Source organism: Penicillium chermesinum (genome assembly GCF_028974085.1).
Source record: "Penicillium chermesinum strain IBT 19713 chromosome Unknown utg000003l:1.0-5111272.0:1.0-5115320.0, whole genome shotgun sequence".
In the NCBI taxonomy this organism is placed as follows: Eukaryota; Fungi; Ascomycota; class Eurotiomycetes; order Eurotiales; family Aspergillaceae; genus Penicillium; species Penicillium chermesinum.
In genome coordinates this window covers 782,790-799,262 of record NW_026695313.1, presented here as the reverse complement: position 1 = coordinate 799,262, position 16,473 = coordinate 782,790, and the positions used below count along the sequence as shown (strand labels likewise).

Here is a 16,473-nt window from a genome sequence, read left to right as displayed (position 1 = left end):
GGGGGTCGATAATGACGGGTAGCCTGCTGGAGTGATCGATCGTCTATACCCTCAGGGGGGGTGAGGTGCTGTCGTCAAGCATGACCGCCTGCCCAAGTGATAAGCTCGATGTGATATTCAGGAACGAAATTACGATGTTCAGGAACAAGCAATCCGATCCTTCCAATCACAGGGCGGATATGCCATATTGGCACCTGAGTGGACGAAGCCAAAAGTTTAGTCTAGAAGTGAATATGAGATCCATCCTCCTTTGAGTGACTGCTTTTTAATTCCATCCTCTATTCGATATAGACTTCTCATAGTGTGAAGACGATCCATGGATCCCCAGTCTGATACAGGTACCGTTTCAGCCGGATCGACTATTCATCAATCAACTCATATCCCTGACTGTGCTGAGTCGACTGCATGGCCGTTGGATCTTTTCCAAGGGTACTAGTACGGTGTGTATGACATGGTCACCTTCCAAGGTTTATTGAAGGGTATTTGCGTGTTTGTCGCCTGTGAAAGTGGACAGGATCTAGTGATGGAGCTTGACGATACCAAGGCTCTGGCCTCGGCACTGATTCTTGGATACCGCATGCCTGGCTCATCGGACGGAGTGAATGACATGTGCGGAGTATCTGCAGCAAAGTCTTGTCAGACCAATTTACCGTAGTAGATTCTCCAGCCCACAATATTACCCATAGACTAGCACAATAAACTTGATAATGAAGGTGTCAATCCACTTACATTTGACTGCGTCCTCCGTATTAAAGCTCTTGAATGAAAGGACATCTCCAACATCCTGCCCGCTCATGTAATACCACTTATCTGTATGACTCGACTCATACTGCGGATAGAAGAGTGTGCCCGTATAATCACCACGTATCATATCAGTTCCGATCAGGCTAGATACGTCCCCGGTTCGACCGTCACACACAGCCATGGGATGATCCTGAACGGGTCCGCTAATTGGACGCCAAAGGCTATTCCTCACAATTAGAACCTCGGCAAGATACGCCGAGGCATCGCAAAGTTTCAACTCACTTGATTATTCGCACTCGTCCAGAAAGGTGTTGAGATTCCTCCGGGAGATGATTTCTCATACACTCCATCATAGGAGTCCCAATCTTATCCCGGGTGAGCAGTGTGTCTGAGATACTGTCGGCATCTGCTTTGGTCCGATAAAGTCGATCATACCAACTTGGACCTGGAAACTCAAACACACCAATATGAACCTGCTGGACGAACCCCTGCAGATTCGGGTTTCTCGGCCGTCAGTCTTTTGCGCGCTTTCGCTTCCTGATCTATCATTGAAACTTAGCCTAGAAGATGTTGTCAGAAACATATCCGTGTGGCCCACTTCTCAATTAAAATTCAGGACCTCATCGACTCCTGCGATCTCCTTCAGAATAGCGTCTCATTCCGGAAGAAAGATATCTTTATTATTTTCTGGATCCGATCAATCGTATGCTTGTGCAGGAGCCGACCGCTCGCATCTTTTATAGACAAACCCGTTGGTGTCGAGATTCAGGGGTGTCCCCGAGAGCCCTGATGTCTCTTATGGTCTCTGGCTGTTCTGCCGTACAGACTACTAAATTCGAATCCTTTTCAAGTTTTCTTCCTGGTCTTCTCCGTCCAATAATTTGGCCCATGGAGCGTATGAGCGTAGATGGGCTGCCATTGAGGCCGACGAGGGATCTTATTTCTTCTGCTGCTGGTACTAGGACTTCCTTGCTACTTACTTGGTCGCTCTTATAGTGCCAGATATCATTGCTGAAATATAGTCCGGCCCAAACGTCGGTGGGATGAACAGCGGTAAGCAACGGTTGCTCACTACCTTTGACAAGTTTATAGGTGCGCACTCTGACACTTATGATGATCTCGTTCCAGCTTGCTATAAGCTACGATGCGGCAATTCTCGGGGAGGCTCTGCGAAAGCGACATTCGGTTGTTCTAGGCCCATGTTTCTGCTACTGTAGAAGGCAGAACTTTTAGTATCTTCTAAGAAAGGTTGAAGATAAGCTCGACCATATTTCTGATACTCTAGTGTCAATCTATGCCACCTTACGACCCCATACGGAGTGGAAAACCATACGAGAATTACTGCAAATGGTCGAGGAACTCTCGTCAGTGTATGAATGACAGAACTATTCCGTGGAGGAGACCTGTTATCAGATAGTGTCTCATCCATCACCAAGGGCCTGTCCCTTCGAACAAAGCTAATGTTTTTCGTAGGGAAAGAATTAGTCGGCTTGACTCATTCTGCTAGTACTTTTGGATAAAGTCAAGTCCATACGACTAGATGTTAGGAGGGAGGCAGAGACATGTTCCCCAGAGAGCACGACCATGCAGGACCCCCTGTCATAATCATCATCATTTCAAATGTCCTTGGCTGGGCGTTCCAGGCTTGTTCTTAAGGTCACGTTACTCTGTAAAACATCCGGCGGCGTGCCTTCTGGGCTGCATCTTCAGTCTTATCTTCCACGAAACTATTCACCCTTCCAATTGCCCCGTTCTGCTCATAAATGCTCACAGTGAATTTCCATACTGAGCTGATCGGGTTAAGGAGGAATTTATGGGTTGAGGGGGCTACACAAGCTGGCGGTATAATAATAGACAACCTGCAGCAACTGTGCCGAGTTTGATCCCCAAACAAGGAAAGGTCGGACGAAGACCGGCGCTTTTCCCCTCAAGTTTTGGGTACTTTGGCGGACCCTATGCTTATCGACCAATGAAGCGTCTCTTGACTGTGCAAAATGCTCTTCAGAGACGAAGTGAAACGAAGCGCGCAGGGGTCTGTCCCCCTCGACTAATCAGCGCCCGCTAATACCCGCCGCCCTCATAAGTCACGACTCTCCCTGCATTCCTCGCGCGCAGCCCACCCTATGGCTGCCGTTATAAATCTTCACCCCTCCCTCCCAAGCCTGTAAATAATTATCCTTGATCGCTAATTCAACGACATTAAATACGTCTTATATTCCCCTTCATCCCCATGTCCCCGGGGCGCAAATCATATACTTTTATCGGAAAGTCCATATCAAGACCGATTCATGGGAAAATCCCCGATTATACTACGGAAGCGAGGCCAAAGGAGGCAGAGAAGGGTCATAAAGGAAGGAGTAGGCTCAAATGGAATGGATCCTGGCTCTGGGAAATTGGAGCTGTCCTTCTCAGTATCATCTGCCTTGCTCTCCTTGTCGCCTTTCTTGCGAAGATCCATGGAACGCCATATGCCAGTTGGCAATATACCGTTTCGCCCAACACAATTGTCTCCGTCATTATCACAATTGCAAAAGCGTCTTTTCTCGTCGCGGTTTCCGCTTGTCTCAGCCAGCTGAAATGGAATCAGTATCGCGGCGCAACCTCTAAGCCTCTCTACAGCATGCAGGCCGTGGACCAGGCGAGCCGTGGACCGTGGGGATCGCTGGACATCCTCTTCAATATTTTTACTGGTATCCGAATGGATGTTCTGACACTCACTGGAGCGTCAATAACAGTTCTTGCACTTGCCGTTGACCCATTCGCGCAGCAGATTTTGGCTTTTCCCGAGCGTACTGTACTGGCTTCCAACGAGACTGCCTTGGTGCGGTCAACTCATGGATATAATTTCACCGGTCACCTTACAAGGTGGAGTGGAAGTATTTCTGACACGATGGTGTCTTCTCTTTTGGTTGGCCTTGCGCAACACACCGACCCACTAGCATCACAATGTCCCACCAGTACTTGTACTTTCCCCGGTTTCATCTCGCTAGGCTTTTGCAGCCACTGTGAAGATGTTACGAAGGACACCAAACAAGTCTGCGGTCCCTGGTCAATGTCCGATCCAACTGCCTATTCATTACACGTCCACGGCTACTGCAATTACACTACTCCGAACGGCGTACATTTCATGGGCGAGGTGAACGCAGATGCAGTTCCTCCAACTGAGGAAGACGTATACCTTACGTATGATTATGTGTACACTGATCTCCTAAACAATGGCACATCATATGATTCGCCACTTCTTTATTTCGTGGCCGCCTCAGAAAGACGTGTCGTCCATTGGACTCGACAAAACAGGACTGCACCTGCACCAAAGCCCTCAATCTCAATTTGCAGAATGTATGTCTGCGAGCAACAATTTTCCCCGAGTCGATATATCGCCACCGATAGCTCGACTCATTATTCCAAGATTTCTCATACCCAAGAGCTCATAACCTCATATAACGAGAAAGCAATTAAATTGACTCCTGCGAATGGCGCTGAGTTCCTATCTAAGGACCCATATGACCTAGATGCCGACACGCTATCAGACCTTGAATTCACACTGCAGGGGGTCTTCAACTTGTCTGGTAATACGCAAAATGGGTTGAACTCGATGAACTTTGTTCCAATTATGCAGAAGCGTGGAATCAATGAAACAATGGCCTCTATCGCTGCTAGTTTAACGAACAATATTCGTTCTACCAACAATCCACTAGGAGAAAATCTCCAGGGAGAGGCTTTCAAAAGTGAAAGCTTCATTGATGTTCGCTGGCCCTGGATAATTCTACCAATGTGTGCAACGTTAGGGTCGCTTGTTTTACTTGTGGGGACATTGATGATGAGCAAGACTCAAAAAGTCGTGCTTTGGAAAGACTCTATTATTCCGTTGATGATGAGCCAACTCCAGACTACCCCGGAACATGAAATATCCAGTCTGAAAGATGTGAACAAGGTGAATGTCCTATCTCGAGATATACGTGTCTCCTTGATTCAGGAGGAGAAAGAACCACTTACGTTCACCGAGATATAATGCCTGGCTACATTATGATGACTGAACATCTGCATTGCAAGGCGTCCTTTTTATGGTCAATAATTATAAAACAATATCAAAATAATGAATTATACTAGTGAATATTGTGGCTCTATAATGGTATGCTTCTCAATCGAATCATACACGTAGATCATATGACCGGATCCAGTCAAGCGAGAACTCGTCCCAACGGACAGCCCGTCAAAAGCATTACCCCATATTCTGCAAGAGCTCTAGAGTATTTAGCTGTGGTCTATGCTTATCTCCTGCAGTTCGACCAATATGGAAACCGGCGGGAGCTATGTGGGGTTCTTCGAAGGTTCGGTTTTCTGCTTGGTTTGAACGAATAGTCTTCTCTTCATACGTTCATGTAGCATAGTAGTACTAGTACGAATCTCACAATGTTATAATTCTTTTTGTATGATGAAGTGTATCAATTAGGCCCTGCCTGGGTTCCTTGTCTCAAATACTAGCACTTGAATATATTCAGCCACCCGTGGCATCGATACCTGGCGAATTAGCATCATTGTATTCACTTAGAAAACGCATCAAAGTCGAGGAAATTAGTGAGCCACATCTCCATAAAGTCAGGAACAATTGTTTTGTGGCAGGGCCAAAAATATGCTCATGGCGGAACAGTCGATGGACACTATCGATACCACTTGAGCGTTCCAGGTTAGATGACGATTCTTTGGAAGCACGTACTAGTTCTAATTCGCCCCGGGCATTTGCCCGACAAGGCCAAAGTCTCGTGAATGCCTGAGAATCGCTGAAACATACGGCAAATGGTTATATGCTACGGACAATACAGTGGAGCTTTTGTCCCTAGGGGAAAATGAACTTGATTCAAACCAACTCTAGAATTGAATTTGCGAAAGTCAAATGCCAAAATCCTTTTCTCTGCGTTGAGGGATACCATCCACTCAAGAAGCATGATCGTCATAGAATCGTAAATTTGCACTCCTGCACATCACACTCGGGAAGGTTTCCACGTTGCGTGAGAACACCATGACATTGCCTGCATGCGTGGTTTAGGACAGGAGTGCATTTTGAAGGTGTTCTTGGATGGGTCATCACGTGGTATTTTCACAGGACTCCGAGGAGCAAAAGCAATTCTATCAACATGAAAGGGTAAAAGATGCAAAAGCAACCCACTAGGGGCGCATAGGAGCGAAATGGTGCAAGAGAATGTGAGAAGGGTAAAATGAGGCCTCGCCAGATCAAAGACAAGCGACCAGAAGATCACCGGGCTGTGATGTGACAAGGAAAGAAGAAAATTTAAAAAATGACAGGATAGAAAAGATAATAGCCATCAAGGCCAAAGTATAGAATATGCTCGGACCGACGTGTAATTCACCATGGAACACCCATTGACCCCCTCCACATGTATGTGGTTGACATAGCTTAGTTGATGTACCACGTGACACCAGAAACACGACCTTCAGCCTCGTTGGCAAGCGATTGGAACAGACCAGGGGACAGATCAATGGAAGTATCGTCACATCCCATGCACTTGTCGACAACACGACCGGTTTGGGCTTCTCTGCCGGGGCGCTTAATAGTCACGGTCTTACCGCAGTAAGCTTTGGTCATGATGCCAACTGGGAGGGCAAGGACAGGGCTCTCATCGGTGTCGTACCCGCCACAAAAGCTGGGGTTGGTCATCGAGGTAGCAACCTGGTAGAAGGTGATATCACCAGTGCAAGGAGACTCCTCAGAGCAGACACCGCTGTATCCACTGCCGCCACCACCACTGGAAGAAGCCGCATTGTTGCTGGCGGGAGCAGGGGCAGGGGCGGTGCTAGCAGGGGCTTCGGCAGTGGTGGTCGGCTCAACAGTAACAGGAGCAGGAGCTGGGGTAGTAATTTCTGGCTGCTGAGTAGTGGTAGGAGCGGGAGCAGCGGGAGCCTCGGTGGTAGTAGTCTCCGGCTTAGGGAGCAGCCTGGATGTGGGTGGCAGCAGCCTGCGTTTCCTCAGGCTTGGTGGTCATAGTGGTAGTAGTAGTAGTAGTAGGGGCATGAACCTCGGCGATAGGAGTGGTCACAGGGACGAAAGTGGAGGTGGCCTGGGGTTGGTTGGGGTAGAGAGTGGTGGTGACATCGACGGTGGTCCAGACAATGTCGGTGACGGTCTCCCAAACGACAGCGCGCTTGACGGGGGCGGCGACGCCGGAGACAGCAAAGAGGGCGCCAGCGAGGGCGAGGGTCTTGGTAATGGGAGCCATTTGGATTTCAATTGGATTGAGGGAGAGTGTTGACAAGGAGTGTCGGTTTGATAGTTGGGAGTTGTAATGATTGGTCACTGCACAGCAGTCAAGCAAATGGCTGAAGCACTCAAAAGGAATGAGAGTGAGGAAGAGCGGCGTGGAGAGCGAGAAACAAGAAAGGGGAAGATGGGGGGAATAAATACAGAGTGCACTCTACAAGGAGTCTCCATACAAAATCGAAAAACGCTAGAAAAGTGGATCCCCACAAAAGCATTCTCCCATGGATCTCTCCTTCCCCGCCACTTCCCTACATAGCTGCATACTACGGAAATACTATGACATCCTACGAAACATTACGGAATTGCCAGGGATTCAGGACTTGCATATTAGATCTGGGTTCTGATCCTCTCGATGAGTTTCCCAGGGGGATTGACAGGTACGCGAGTCGGGAAGACCGGGGAAGATCGCTGATTGGAGACATAGTTAGGCTTACGACCTCATGGCGCAGGTACCGACCAGCTGGCGCTCCTGAGCCTAAGCCGAATTGGGCACGGTTGAAGAATCCGATCCCTCATTTTCAAGATCTGGACTCAAACCCACTCGGTCCTTTCTGTTCCATTTCCGGCGTGGCACGTCCGAGGGCTTTTCCATCCCCCCAAAAATAAAGATCGTATCCATCGCGGGGGATACTAATGGAAGTGACGGTGTGAAAATTCTGATTCTTGTCTGCAGGGTGCCTGGCGACGAACTCCTGGCTGGAAAGGCTGCGGTGCCCGGTGCATCGGCCCATACGCAAGGCTTCCTATTGGCAGAAGTTGAGACACCTAGTATACGCAACGTAGACTCCGCACGTCCACGCTACACAATACACACTGGGGGAAAGACACATCAAAGAGAGCAGTTACGCCCTAGAGCGGAGACATGTGTTGGCCCTATGGGAACTGCCTACGTTTTTACGGGGGTTTCCATCTATCTGGGCCGTTTCATGTTCTTCTACGAGCCAAGGACACGGTGCAGAGTGGAGACTGTGGCTTATGTGGCGATCGCCGAGATCCGTGTCAGGGGTGTTATTCGACAGCCGGGCAGGGGTCTGAGAGCCCCCAAAAGGATTGCGGCCATCGCACAACGCGGGTTACATTCATGGGATGGGGGCTCAATTGGTTTGAGAATGGATTAATTAAGGAATACGGATTACGGAGAAGGAGTTCTTTTTTGTTTCGCAACTAGAGTGAGCTCCGAGGGCGTCGTAAGGGACAGAAAGTTACCCCTGTCTCTCTTGGACAGTGCGCACGCTCAAGAACCAGTCTCACTCCACTCTTTGAGGGCCAGATCCTCTCGGTATTTGCTGGCGAACCGACAATTGGCACTTCTGAGTGGTTGCCACCTGTGAAACCATTCCGAATTGCCCGACAGTTCTAGGCCCAACCAGAGCCTGCGACAGTCCAATCGGCAAGGCAGTTGGCACCCACCACACCACCGACGCTCTCATAAGAGAATGTTTTGGGTACGAATTTCAATTCAGTTCATGGCTTACGAGTGTGCATGTACACCGATTTTCTGCGGCAACGCTCGGCGGCCCCCTTCCATTCTAGTGCTTCCACCCCGCCGCTCTTTGCTCACGTAGCCGGATTTGAGTATCCTGATCTGCTCACTGAGCCTAACCTGAACGATCCATGTTCGCCTATTAACTAACCTCCAAAGAGAGGCGACCTGAGTAAGCAGGCTCATAAAACGTGACAGGTTGGCTCCTTACACAAGCGTTTCCCTTTTAGTCAAAGAGCGGGCGTCGTAAGTTCGCCACTTCATTCGCGATCTTGGCCATTGTACGGAGTAAGCAAGATGTAGTTAGTGAGTGGGCCCGAATCTGGCGACTTCAAAAGAGGGCAATTTCCAGACGAAGTCGAGGTCTATATAATATTTTCTTACGATCTAGAACGCTCTTCTGTAGTGCAGTGGTTTTTCTCCGCCGATGAGGGTATCTACCTCAAGTATATACGGGGCGCGAACCCCCATCGCTCTAGTAACCACCTTATTAGACATTGTCCTCTGAGGACAGTGGCAGATTATGCTTTTGAGACGTACCGTAAATCTGCTGGGAATCTACCGTATGAACGACGGTCGCGACCCACGGAAGAGGTCTGGATGAATAAGATCAGTATGAATCTGCCACTTCCCACAGTTGAAGGTTTCTGCTATGTCCTGTCAGATCACACAAGTTTTGAGGAATGGGTCGACGATTTGGCACGGCCAGCGGGAGGATTTCCGGCACTTACAACGGTTCAAGTCAAGAGATGAGGTATCTTCAGCTCATGTACCTCCACCGCTGTGCATTAGCTGGGTATCGCTAGCTCACGCAACTCCACCACTGTGCATTAGCTGGTTCGCACCAGTCAATGCAAGATGAGACTAATCTCTCCAACAGACAGGCCTTTCCAGGCCCGGGCTGTTAGAGCTACAGAAACCAGCGGAGTTGCAATGGGCCAAAAGCGGGGACCAGGACAGCGGAGCCGTGTTGAAAAGGTATTGGTGAGAAACGTGTAGAGACCTGACTGCTAGCACATGCCATGCTTGACCCCCAGGAACTCCGAGGAAGCTTACTCAAGCCAGCAAATACCAAAGATTCGACGTCAACGCCGGTTCTACATGTCCAGCACGGGGCCAAAGAAAATACGGTGGGCAGGATGGTATCGAACGTAATTGGCTAGACTGATATAGGGAATATGCGGGGGAAATAGAGGAAAGAAGGAATTCATGAACGCCCAAACATACCACCAAAGCAGACAAACAAAGGGAATAAACCATCAGTCTCATAATATAGGTACATAAATCACACGGGAGCAAGTGTGCCGTTGCAGCCGGGAGAACACAGGGGTAGGATGCAAAAATAACATAAAAATCATCGAGTCACGCAATGTGGGAGCATTCAACCTTGGCACATGAGGCAAGCCTCCTTGTTCTCGATGCTGCACTGTAGAACCTTGTCGGAATAGATGTCGGCCTCGGACTTCTCGCCCTCGGGAGCGTCACTGGAGCCGTTGGTCTCAACAGCAGGGACAGGAGCAGGGACAGCAGGGGTAGGCTCAACGACAGTGCGAGGGGCCTCTTCAATGGGGCCATCAACGGCGGCAGCGGCAACTGGAGCGCCATTGGCACGGGGCACAGCCGAATAGGCAGAAGAGCCACCACCAGCACGCTTGGCGAAGGCGCCGTTGGTACGAGCGACGTTGGTGTCCTCGACCTTCAGCTGCTCCTGGTCGACGGTGAACTGAATAGGAGCGGAGGCGGCCATGGTACGCAGGTAGTACATGCCAGTCTTCAAACCCATCTTCCAGCCAGCAAAGTGCATACTGGTGATCTTGCCCATGGTGGGCTCCTTGAGGTGGATGTTCAGGGACTGGGACTGATCAATGAAAGCACCACGGTCGGCAGCCATCTGCAAGATAGCACGCTGGGAGATCTCCCAGACAGTCTTATACAGAGCCTTGATATCGGCAGGGATGTTGGGGATGTTCTGCACAGATCCACCCTCGGCGATAATGCGGTTCTTCATGTTGTCGGACCAGAGACCCAGGTCCACCAGGTCCTTCAAGAGCCAAGGGTTGACAACCTGAAACTCACCAGCCAACACACGACGAGAGTAGATGTTGGAGGTATATGGCTCGAAGCACTCGTTGAAGCCCAGAATCTGACTGGTACTGGCAGTAGGCATAGGAGCGACCAAGAGACTGTTGCGAACACCGGTCTCAGCGATCTTAGCCTTCAGCGACGACCAATCCCACAGATCAGTAGGGGTACGGTCCCACATGTCATACTGCAGGATACCCTGCGAAACGGGAGATCCTTCGTATGTCTCGTAAGGACCGAACTCCTTCGCCAGATCGGAGGAGGCAGTGAGAGCACCGTGGTAGATGGTCTCGAAGATCTGCGTGTTCAGTTGACGAGCCTCAGCAGAGTCGAAGGGAAGACGCAGAGCGAGGAAAGCATCAGCCAGACCGTTCACACCCAAGGCGATGGGGCGGTGGCGGAAGTTGCTCTTCTTAGCCTCGGGAACAGGGTAGTAGTTGATATCAATGATCTTGTTCAGGTTGCGCACCAGGACCTGAACAACCTCGTGCAGCTTGCCAAAGTCATACTCGCCACGGGCAGCGTCAACATAGGTGGGAAGAGCCAGAGAGGCCAAGTTGCAGACAGCAACCTCATCAGGGGCACTGTATTCGATAATCTCAGTGCACAGATTGGAGCTGCGGATGGTTCCCAGATTCTTCTGGTTGCTCTTGCGGTTGCAAGCATCCTTGTACAGCATGAAAGGGTTTCCAGTCTCGGTCTGGGACTCGAGAATGGCATACCAGAGCTTTTGAGCCTTGATGGTGCTGCGGCCACGGCCCTCCTTCTCATATCGCTCGTAGAGAGCGTCGAACTCGTCACCGTACACATCAGCAAGGCCGGGGGCCTCGTTAGGGCAGAAAAGAGTCCAGTCACCATTGGCCTCGACTCGCTTCATGAACAGATCGGGGGTCCACAGAGCATAGAAGAGATCACGGGCACGGACTTCCTCCTTACCGTGGTTCTTACGAAGGTCAAGGAACTCGAACACATCGGCGTGCCAGGGCTCGAGGTAGATGGCAAATGCACCAGGGCGCTTGTTACCACCCTGATCCACGTAGCGAGCGGTGTGGTTGTACACCTGCAGCATAGGAACGATACCGTTGGAAGAGCCGTTGGTGCCGCCGATGTAAGAGCCAGTGGCACGGATACGGTGGATGTTAAGTCCAATACCACCAGCGTTCTTAGAGATCATAGCACAAGTCTTAAGAGTATCATAGATACCCTCAATGCTGTCCTCCTTCATGTCCACCAGGAAGCAAGAAGCCAGCTGGGGTTGGGGGGGTACCAGCGTTGAACAGAGTGGGGGAGGCGTGAGTGAAGTACTTCTGGGACATCAAGTGGTAGGTCTCAATAGCCCTCTCAATATCCTCACCGTGGATTCCAACGGAAACACGCATCAGGAGGTGCTGGGGCCGCTCGGCAACTTTGCCGTTGGTCCGGAGCAGGTATGAACGCTCAAGAGTCTTGAAACCAAAGTAGTTGTAGTTGAAATCACGATCGTAAACAATAGCTGAGTTCAGCTCATCGGCATGCTTCATGACAATCTCGTAGATATGCTTAGAAATCATGGGGGCAGGCTTATTGTTTTTGGGGTTGATGTAGTGGTATAGATCTGAGACGACCATAGAGAATTGTTTCTTGGTCTGCTTGTGGAGGTTGGACACGGCAATACGGGCGGCCAGAATAGCGTAATCAGGGTGAGTGACGGTCATGTAGGCAGCGGTCTCAGCAGCCTATATGCGGTTACTGAATTAGTACTATGACCTATGGAGTGGCGAATTCTGGGGAATGACTGTACCAGGTTGTCCAGCTCGATGGTGTTCACACCCTGGTAGACACCAGAGATAACTTTTTGAGTAATAGCAGCCGCATCGACGTGCTCTGGGTCGAGGCCGTAACACAGCCGCGAGACACGGGCAGTGATCTTATCGAACTGCACGCGTTCTTTGCGTCCATCTGCGAAGAAACCGCCGTTAGTCACGTTCTCTTACAGATGGGGAGGCCAACTCTGCTTCCTCATGAAAAGACAGAAAGAGCTGCCCCGCATTGAGGAAATTTATGGCTTGTTCAGTAAATATTCACTTACCTCTCTTGTAGACGAACATTGTGGCGGAGGGGAGGAAGGTGGGTGGATCAGAACAGCCTGGGTATTAAGGAATAGATTGCGGTATCAACTCGGACTAGAATCCGTATAGGTAGAAGGGTGGAAGGATTGAGGGGGGGAGGAGGAAGGTGTGCAAGAGAAGAAGAAAACAGAGGGGTGAGGAAGATACTTGAGGATCGGAGGCAAGGGACGCGTGCTTGGTCGGGTCGCGATTTTTCGTGTCCGCAGCTGATTAATGTACCGCGGAGGTCACGTGAAAACACGTCCCGCGTTAATGGAAAAACAACCTCGAAACGGCAGCCAATGAAAGCCCAAAAGCACTTTCGCATGGCATCGGCTGTTCTGGCGCCAAGAGCGGAGCCTTGCATTCCAGACTCAGGCAACTGTCGGTTTTGCAGGCTGCAGCTATATCTGCCTAGAAATTAGAAATGCCCCGCATTATTGAGGTACATATTACGAGGACTCTTGACCGCCACCTCCTTACTGCGCTGGCAAACCCGTGTATGCAGAGCTCCGTGCGGCGTAAGGTTCAAAGTTAGAGTCAAAGGAGATAAAGGGGGTTGATAAGGCAAAAGATCGGAGGAAGAGCGGTCTTCTTGAATAACGGAATATGGTGGTATACCAGACTAATATAAAACATGCTTCAGCGAGACATCAGACGCGTCCAAAATTTGTTTCCACAAGTAAGTTTCAACGGTTTAGAACATGTCAAATGCAGGCATACCCGACCGGGATCGTGATCGAGAGATTGGAAATGAAAAACCACGTTGAAAAAGAACCAGAGCAAGTCAACAAATGTTCACAGCAACGCAGCAGCGCCCATGAATACCGCCGCAGCAAGCGCAGTGCCGGGGATCTTGCGATCCGCAACACCAAGGTTGGTGGAGGTTGCGGAAGGAGAAGCGGCGCCCGAAGAGCTAGAGCTGGAAGTGTTGCCGGTGGCGGTGGCTGATGAGGGGTCGGAACTGGAGTCAGAGCTGGAGCTGGAGCTCTTTGAAGCGGAAGTCGCAGTAGCAGTCACGAAGCCGGAACTAGTAGAGGTAGCGCTGCTATCGGTGCTGCTAGCCAAGACTATAAAGGGATATTAGTACTGTGCCCACGGTGCCTTGCCCTAGGGATATCGCGTATCTCATACCAACTTTCTGGCCATTCTCCTTGCAGGTCTTGACGTAGAAGTTCAAGGCATCCTCAGACTGAGAGCCGCAGGTGTCCTTGATAGCAGACTGGATATCCTTGGTCTGGGTGGTACAGATGGAGGTGATCCGAGAAGGGTCGTTTGTGTCCTTGCTATAGAGAAGTTAGTACGGCTGTGTAGGACTGTGCGGCTCAGAATCTTACCTCATAACGGTGAGGAGACACGCAGGGGTCTGGACCGTGGTAGCGGTGACAAGGTTGGCGAGAGCCATGAAGGCGAGAGCGAAAGTCGACTTGAACAGCATTGTGATGATTTCGGGGGGTAAAACAACAAACGGTAAGCGATGGTAGACAATTATAGTGTTCGCGCAGCGAATCAGAGAGTGTGAGGGCCGTAGATGGGCGAAGGAATGACTATGGCGAGCGACGAAAAATGAGCGTGGTGACAATGAATCACTAGAAGGACGAGGTCGATCTCGAAGAACTCTTCAGGGAGGTCTCAGGGTCCAAGATTGGGGAACGGCCCCAAGTGCCAAGTGCGGTTTCGACTAGGCCAATGAAAAACCAATCAGGAGAGCGCCCCACGAGCCCTGCTTGCTCCGTCCCTGATCGAAGCCCAATCGGGTTTAGTCAGGAACCCTGAGCCCCCGTTAATGTCACATTGAGTCGCCAGTATCGAGGCCATTATACCGCTCATATTGGACATCTGAATTGTCGCTCATAATAGGCAGGTATAGTGAGAATCTTTGAGTTCGTTGCCCTCGGTCGTCCAGCACTTTTATAAAAAGGAGTATCGTCTGCCACTAGGTGAGACACGTTACTTCAGTAGGGCCTTGGTACTCTAACCGAAAGGGGGTTAGTGGGATTGGACCCATCGCTGTATATCTTTTGTAGCTCTCTGATGATCTAAAGCAAGCAATCATAATCGTAAATGCAGGCAGTGGGATTGCCCCCCCTCCGTGTATTCACGCAAGAAGGATCTTCTCTGGGGCGCCATGGAGTCTATGCCAGCCAACCCATGCTTTTCTTCAAATGTAACGCACCAATTATAGAGTTCTTGAAAGGGAAGATTGGTTTGAATGCACATGGCATTTTCACGCAGCTGGAGGAACGATATATTCTAGATGAGGTACGGCTAGTACTTGAAGAAGTTTGCCAACTACTCCAGGCGCTCACGTTCATCCGTGGGGTGTTGGTATAAGTCAAAGTGTGAAAAGAAATGCTGTATGATCAGGTCCCCGGAAATGTGCTTGCCCTTTCGTTGAATGGCTGAAGCGCAACACGAGGCTACTAGAAGACTTTGGGCGCTCGTTTGTTGCAGTGTTGGCTCATGATTTCTTTCTGAACATGGCCTGGTGCTGATATTGATAACCTGGGGTTTTATTACCATGGTTAGTAAATTTCCACCTGTTTCTGTGCTCATCCGTGGTCTTCCATACAACACGGTGCTCTTTCATATAATCTGGTGGTACTACCACCTAGATCGCTCAAATAAAAACCAGGAATAAGAATTCTCCACCTGCTCCATTATTCACCCGTGGTCTATCTTCTAACCTGGTGTTCAGTTCAAAATATTAGTAATATTAACACCACTATCAAGGAAATTCCACTTGGTCTATTATCAATCCACGATCTGTTTTCTAACCTGGTGCTGGGTTTAAAATCCTGATAGTATTAAAATCAGGATTGAGTAGATTCCACTTGTTCCATCATTCCACCGCGGTCTATCTTCTAACCAGGTGCGTAGTTTAAAACCCTGGTAGTATGAAACACCATGATTAAGAAAATTCCACCTATTCCATTATTAACCCACGGTGGATCTTCTAACCTAGTGGTATCCACACTAGGAATGAGGAAATTTCACCTATTCTATTATTGACCAGCAATGGATCTTTTTGACCTGGCGGTACACCATGATTGAGAAAATTCCACCTGGTTCATTATCAACCTGCGTTCTATCTTCTAATCTGGTGGTATTAACACCACGATTGAGAAAATTCCACTTGTTCCATTATCAACCTGCGTTCTATTTTATAACCTGGCGCTCAGTCTAGAACCCTGGTGGTGCTAACATCACGACTGAGGAAATTCCATCTGGTTTATTATTAACTTAGGGTCTTTTTTGTAACCTGGTGGTATTAACACCGTGATTGAGGAAATTCCACCTATTCCATTATCAACCTGCGGTCCATCTTCTAACCTGGTGGTATCGACACCATGATTGAGAAAATTCCACCTGATCCATTATTAACTTGCGGTGCATTTTTGAACTGGTGATTATTGACACCAAGATTGAGAAAATTTCACCTGTTCCATTATTAACCTGCGGCTTGTTTTCTGACCTGGTGGCTCTAACACCATAATTGAGATAGTTCCACCTGTTCCACTATTAACCTGTAGTCTATATTTTAACCTTTGACACCACGATTAAGGATATTACACCTGTTCCATTATTAATATGCGTTCTATCTTCTAATCTGGTAATATTAATACCACAATTGAGGGGATTCCACCTAATTTGTTATCAACCTGCGGTCTATCTTCTGACCTGGTGCTCAGTTCAAAAAACTGATGGTATTAGCACCACAATTAAGAAAATTACACCCATTCTATCATTAGGCCGTTGTCTCTGTTGTAACCTGGTGCTGATTTATATAGACCGAATAT

General features: G+C 49.3%; 6 protein-coding genes across 6 annotated transcripts; 2 read left to right on the top strand and 4 right to left on the bottom strand.

The window, feature by feature from the left end:
* Positions 1-451: 451 nt before the first annotated feature.
* Positions 452-655, top strand: N7468_003200 (uncharacterized protein; the record flags this gene model as incomplete). The annotated part of the gene is made up of 1 exon (XM_058472497.1): positions 452-655. The coding sequence occupies one exon, from the start codon at positions 452-454 to the stop codon at positions 653-655; it is 204 nt and encodes a 67-aa protein (XP_058331500.1).
* Positions 656-2,974: 2,319 nt separating this feature from the next.
* N7468_003199 (DUF3176 domain-containing protein) lies at positions 2,975-4,756 on the top strand (the record flags this gene model as incomplete). Its single annotated transcript, XM_058472496.1, has 1 exon — positions 2,975-4,756. The coding sequence occupies one exon, from the start codon at positions 2,975-2,977 to the stop codon at positions 4,754-4,756; it is 1,782 nt and encodes a 593-aa protein (XP_058331499.1).
* Positions 4,757-6,160: 1,404 nt separating this feature from the next.
* Positions 6,161-6,980, bottom strand: N7468_003198 (RlpA-like double-psi beta-barrel domain-containing protein; the record flags this gene model as incomplete). Its single annotated transcript, XM_058472495.1, has 2 exons — positions 6,161-6,698; positions 6,724-6,980. 2 exons carry the CDS (start codon positions 6,978-6,980, stop codon positions 6,161-6,163), a joined length of 795 nt encoding a protein of 264 aa, XP_058331498.1.
* Positions 6,981-9,885: 2,905 nt separating this feature from the next.
* On the bottom strand, positions 9,886-11,760 carry N7468_003197 (uncharacterized protein; the record flags this gene model as incomplete). The annotated part of the gene is made up of 1 exon (XM_058472494.1): positions 9,886-11,760. The coding sequence occupies one exon, from the start codon at positions 11,758-11,760 to the stop codon at positions 9,886-9,888; it is 1,875 nt and encodes a 624-aa protein (XP_058331497.1).
* Positions 11,761-11,791: 31 nt separating this feature from the next.
* On the bottom strand, positions 11,792-12,673 carry N7468_003196 (ribonucleotide reductase large subunit RNR1; the record flags this gene model as incomplete). The annotated part of the gene is made up of 3 exons (XM_058472493.1): positions 11,792-12,301; positions 12,367-12,524; positions 12,655-12,673. The coding sequence occupies 3 exons, from the start codon at positions 12,671-12,673 to the stop codon at positions 11,792-11,794; spliced, it is 687 nt and encodes a 228-aa protein (XP_058331496.1).
* A 798-nt stretch (positions 12,674-13,471) lies between these two features.
* On the bottom strand, positions 13,472-14,111 carry N7468_003195 (putative GPI anchored cell wall protein; the record flags this gene model as incomplete). The annotated part of the gene is made up of 3 exons (XM_058472492.1): positions 13,472-13,743; positions 13,808-13,959; positions 14,011-14,111. 3 exons carry the CDS (start codon positions 14,109-14,111, stop codon positions 13,472-13,474), a joined length of 525 nt encoding a protein of 174 aa, XP_058331495.1.
* Positions 14,112-16,473: the final 2,362 nt, after the last annotated feature.